Raw genomic sequence first — 4,939 nt, forward strand, 5'->3', positions numbered from 1 at the left:
AGTATGGCATGTAGAGCTAAGATGTTAAGTGAATGTTGAATTGTGAGTTCTCACCACACTGGCCGGGGGGAGGTGCTCCAGAGGATGACCGTGGAAGACTCAACAGCAATGTTTGCACAGCAGCACAATTCCCAGAACATGGCTCCACAGCTAAGGGACCAGCCTGAGGGAAAAGAAAAGTGATTCATTCACTGTAAGACAAATATGGACTTTCCCTGCAACAAAAGCCACTAAACCCCAAGTGTAAGAATGATACAAAAAAATTCTTAATTATACTAGTATTTCTTAATGATGATCATACCTTCAGATTTCAGATAAAATAAATAAATAAACTTTGAGTATCAGAGTGCCATAAAAATATTTCAAAGGTACAGTGGCACAAGCTCCCAGAATCCATGCTGTCAAACACAGGGCTATTCATTGCAGGAAAAAAAAAAAAAACCTTTGGGAAATTGTTATAAAGTGACTCTTGTCATACTACTGAATTCCCAGACATAAAATAGTTTACTTCAAATTCATGAAAAAAAAAAAAAAATCACCCATAAGTCAGAAATATTACGGTTTTTTTTTTGTATTGCCCTTCTAGGGAAAAGTGTTGCTACACGCACTATGATACATGCATTAGATGGCTGTTGTCCCAATGTTTAATGTATCTGTCCCTATACAAATAAAACATTAAATAAATAAATAAATCAGTACTAGTAAACCATGACTGAGTTAATCTGCCAGCCAGGAATCTAACAACACTTTTATATAGAGAGATTTACTTGGCAGACTTATACTGATAGGCTCTGCATTTATTTTCAGAGGCAAACATTTCAGTGACTTCACTATTTTGTATGTCCTCTGACCATATATTGTATATTATCTCTTTTTTTGTGAATGAAACAAACACCTTTATTCAGCAAGCATGTATCAATCAGAATATTAGAATATGCATATTGATTTATGAAGCATAATGTGACACTCTGAAGACTGACGTAATGACTGCTGAAAATTCAGCTTTGTCATCACAGGAATGAATTGCATTTTAAAATATATGGAAATAGAAAACAGTTATTTTAATTTGTAATAATATTTCACAGTATTACTCTTTAATTGTATTTTTGATCAAATAAATGCAGCCTCGGTGACCACAAGAGATGTTTTTCGAAAGAGGAACATTACATTTGTGTGTATAAAACTATATAAACCTGATGACAGCATCTACTGCAAAATATGAGACTGACCATAATAACACAACAAGCTTGTATTTGAAACTTTTTCCTGCCTTCACTTAAGAAAATTAACACATGTTAAAGCCTGCATTTAAGGCCATTTAAGCTTCAGTCAAGCCTTTCCAGCATTTCTTCAAAAAAGGCAAAAGTGCCTCGTTCAAAAATGCACTGCCGGTTTCCCTCAACAGCTTTCTGTTTAAACAAGTGAAGCAGTATCTGTAAATGGCATTGCTCTTTTCACCATTTCACACTCTTTCTATATAGACACCCGAAAGAACAGGCCGTGAACTGTATACTTCACAAGAACAGAATGCCTGAATGAAACTGTCATCAGTAATAGTTTGATGTAAAACTTGGTGGTTTTACACATGATCTGAAATTGATGTAGAACTTCTAAAGTGCTATATTTTGCTCTCTTCACTAACTCAAAATGTTTTAAAACTCATATACCAAACCAAACAGTGTTTAGAATGCATGTGGAGAGGCAGTTGTCCTGGACTTGATGGCTAGAACCATTCATTTATTAAATATGACTGCTGAATATTTATAACAAGACATCTCGGCATCATTGTCTAAATTCATGAGACATAAGTATAATCGATTTGTTATGCCAGAAGTCCAACAGATTGAGAAGTCCCTCTTATTTCCCATCATCCCCAAGATGATGATCCTCCATTAGATGGTGGCGGCGTGATGGTCAATGAACAATAATTGTTGATTCAAAGCAGTATGTGGGTAATACATAGACACCTCATATTTTCCTGATAAACAGCTCACCTTTCACCAAAAATAATGTTTTCTTTCACAAAATTCACTCACAGATAATAAAATACCATGTTTTAGTCGCTAATGCTCACATACAAACAGCATAGTCCAATTTCCTTCGATTGTCACTCTGGATTATTTGACCATATGCAATTTTCTGTATGCAAAGGGCCTAATTCATTTCTGTTTAAGCCTGCAACAAAACCATGTCAGGATCCCATCATCTGTTAAGGCAACATAATTCCGATAGTTAAATAAGGGCTTATGATTGATTGAGTGTAAATGAGGGCAGTCCAATCCCTAAACTACACAGAGAAGCACCAGCAGGTGGTGAAAGTGGATTTCTCCTTCATTTGCATTTTAAGGGCTGTTTATAGTGCATAAACAAAATGGGCAGAGCTTTAAAAATTAATGCATACAGTTGGCCCACTGCTAGGTGATTTATTATAGAATCTGCGCTACATACATAAAAAGTGTGTTGGAATGACAGGAACCTGAACATAGGACAGAATTCTTCATGCTTCAATTGTTAAATGTTATTTCCATATTATTGCTTTGAAATGTTATACTTAACACCACCTTACGTCATGTTTGCAACTAAACAGTTTAGTGTAAACATAAGTAGTAAATGGAGGGGGAAAAATAAAAATTTCTATGCCACAGTCTCCCAAATCACATGGATTCTGTATGTTTTCATATCTAGACCATTGCAGCCTTCTGTGTTTTATAGATTTCTAAACAGGGTCCAAAATTAGCACTCGGCGAATGCCAAAAGTAAGTAAATATTGGCTTTGGTAAAGACATAAAATCTGCCAGCTTTAAATTTGTAAGTGATCAAAGATTTATACAATATAAACTTTTGCGACTTATGCATCTTCTAACTTATACCTTAGAAGTGCATCTAAGGGTACTTGTACACAACAATGTTGTCAAACATCAGTGAAAACGACTTGGCTGTATTACGCATGACAGTCCAGTAGTTGGCGATGTCACTTTGTGAAGAAATACTATGTGAACACATAATACACAGAAACTCTTTTTGCAAAAACAGGCAGTCATTACTACTACAATGACTAAACATATTTACAATGTTTTTAATTCGTCCTTTACTTTACTTACAAGAAAAAAACAACAAACAGATTTATTGATTTACATATATTTTTTTTGTCCCTAAAAAACGTTGAGATTCTTGTTCAGCAAACGGAGCAGGCCATCGTGTTACACCTGTTTCACACATACTCAGTTTGCAGTTCGTATTTTTTTCCGCATCCATGTTAACAGATTAGAGCAGGGCTATATATTTAGCTTAATTTGAGGGCCGAATTATCAAACTGAAAATTTGAAGGGGGCCAAGGGGGTGGGGGCCGTCCTGGTCTCTTTCTGGGGGGACCTATAAGATTCAAAATTAATTTGAAATCGGAAACATTAGTGCTGTCTGTCAATCGATTAAAAAAATAATTAATCACACATTTTTCTGTAATTAATCATGATTAATCGCATATTTATAGTCATAATTTCACATTGAACCTCCAAATTAATGTAGAAACAACATAAAGATGGTATATTTTAAATATGTTTAAATGGCATCTTTTTACTAAGTAGTATATTATTAATGAAGTGTTGATACCAATACTGCTACTGGTGTCTCTATTAAATACATTTCCCCTCAATTTTGCCTATTAATTATAGCCATTCAACATTACAGTATAATTGAAAGCCATTATTTTTAACATTTAATAGGCTCTGAAATATTAAGTGATTTTAAAACAATCTTCACATAAACTATAAGTTGTATATGCATAAATTATACAGATTAATCTTTATTCAAGCTACAAAAGTTAATCAGCGACTAGAGCAGTCGAGTGATTTCCCTTTTTCTTTTGTTCTTTGATTTACATCAATGACAGACTTCAGCAGCTTTTACTTTAAAAGCAGCGCTGCCTCTTTAAAACCTGATGCACATGATGGGGATCTGACACATTTCTTCTCCAAACTCTTTATGGTCATTTAAGACTTTATAACTCATTTAAGACTACGTTTACGAGGTTACTCGCCAAAACCGCGTATTTTTACATAATTGTGTGTTTTCGTCCGTTGAAGCGCTACTGGTGCGCTGTCTAAAGTACACAGCGTCTGTGTACAGCCGAACGAGCAATCTTTTAAACTATAGTCTACTTCACTGCACCGTATCTGCGGCGTAACCCCAGGTATGTGTCGCCACATTCTTGGATTATGAAGAATAAAGAAGGGAATAGTTAATCTTCCGAAATGAAGCAGCAATATTTTCTCAGGTAAAAGTTATTAGAACCGTGGCTAGGGGCAAGTTGGCCATCACACTGCTCTGACCTTATCAGCCCATTTGTATCCTATTATTTGATTCGCTTTTGTCGCTTATGACAGAACAGCTAACCAATCACATTGATCTTGTCTTCGGAAAATATTATTTTATTTGCTTACGTCAGAAACAGCGAATCTCTTTAGTGTTAATTTTAGGCCCTGCGTATAAGTATTCACTCACTGTAAGTAAAACACTCACTATCAGTACAAACAGCAAAATGTGGCTTGTGTACTGTGTTTGCAAGTAAATGAATTGCAGACAAAGGAAAGTGCATATACTGTGAGAGCTTTATGACTATTGTTGTAATGGGTCTGAAGGTCACGGCTGAGGGTGAGCTGTTGTATTGAACGCATCTGACTGCACAGTCACCGCTGTGGCCTCAGACCTTCTGACTATAGGTAGGTGTACAGTGACCGCAGGGGTCAAAGAGGAGTACAGTGTTTACTTACGTCTAGTCTGAGGTATTCAGTGATAGAGATGCTTCACTTCAGTAGTTGCCAGCCAAAGCTTTTAACTTTTGATCTCTAATCAATGTCTGCAGTGTGGATGGATATACAGTGGGTACGGAAAGTATTCAGACCCCCTTAAATTTTTCACTCTTTGTTATATTGCAGCCATT

General features: G+C 35.8%; 1 protein-coding gene across 1 annotated transcript in view; it reads right to left on the reverse strand.

Annotated features, from left to right (window-relative positions):
• LOC107698718 (attractin-like protein 1) overlaps nucleotides 1-4,939 on the reverse strand; it is a 286,058-nt gene that overhangs the window by 38,239 nt on the left and 242,880 nt on the right. The window contains exon 26 of the mRNA XM_016499821.1: nucleotides 55-163. Coding sequence (XP_016355307.1) covers nucleotides 55-163 — 109 coding nt within the window. The remainder of the gene's footprint in view (nucleotides 1-54; nucleotides 164-4,939) is intronic.

The sequence above is a fragment of the Sinocyclocheilus anshuiensis genome, unplaced genomic scaffold (assembly GCF_001515605.1).
Source record: "Sinocyclocheilus anshuiensis isolate Anshui unplaced genomic scaffold, SAMN03320099.WGS_v1.1 scaffold1015, whole genome shotgun sequence".
Lineage (NCBI taxonomy): Eukaryota > Metazoa > Chordata > Actinopteri > Cypriniformes > Cyprinidae > Sinocyclocheilus > Sinocyclocheilus anshuiensis.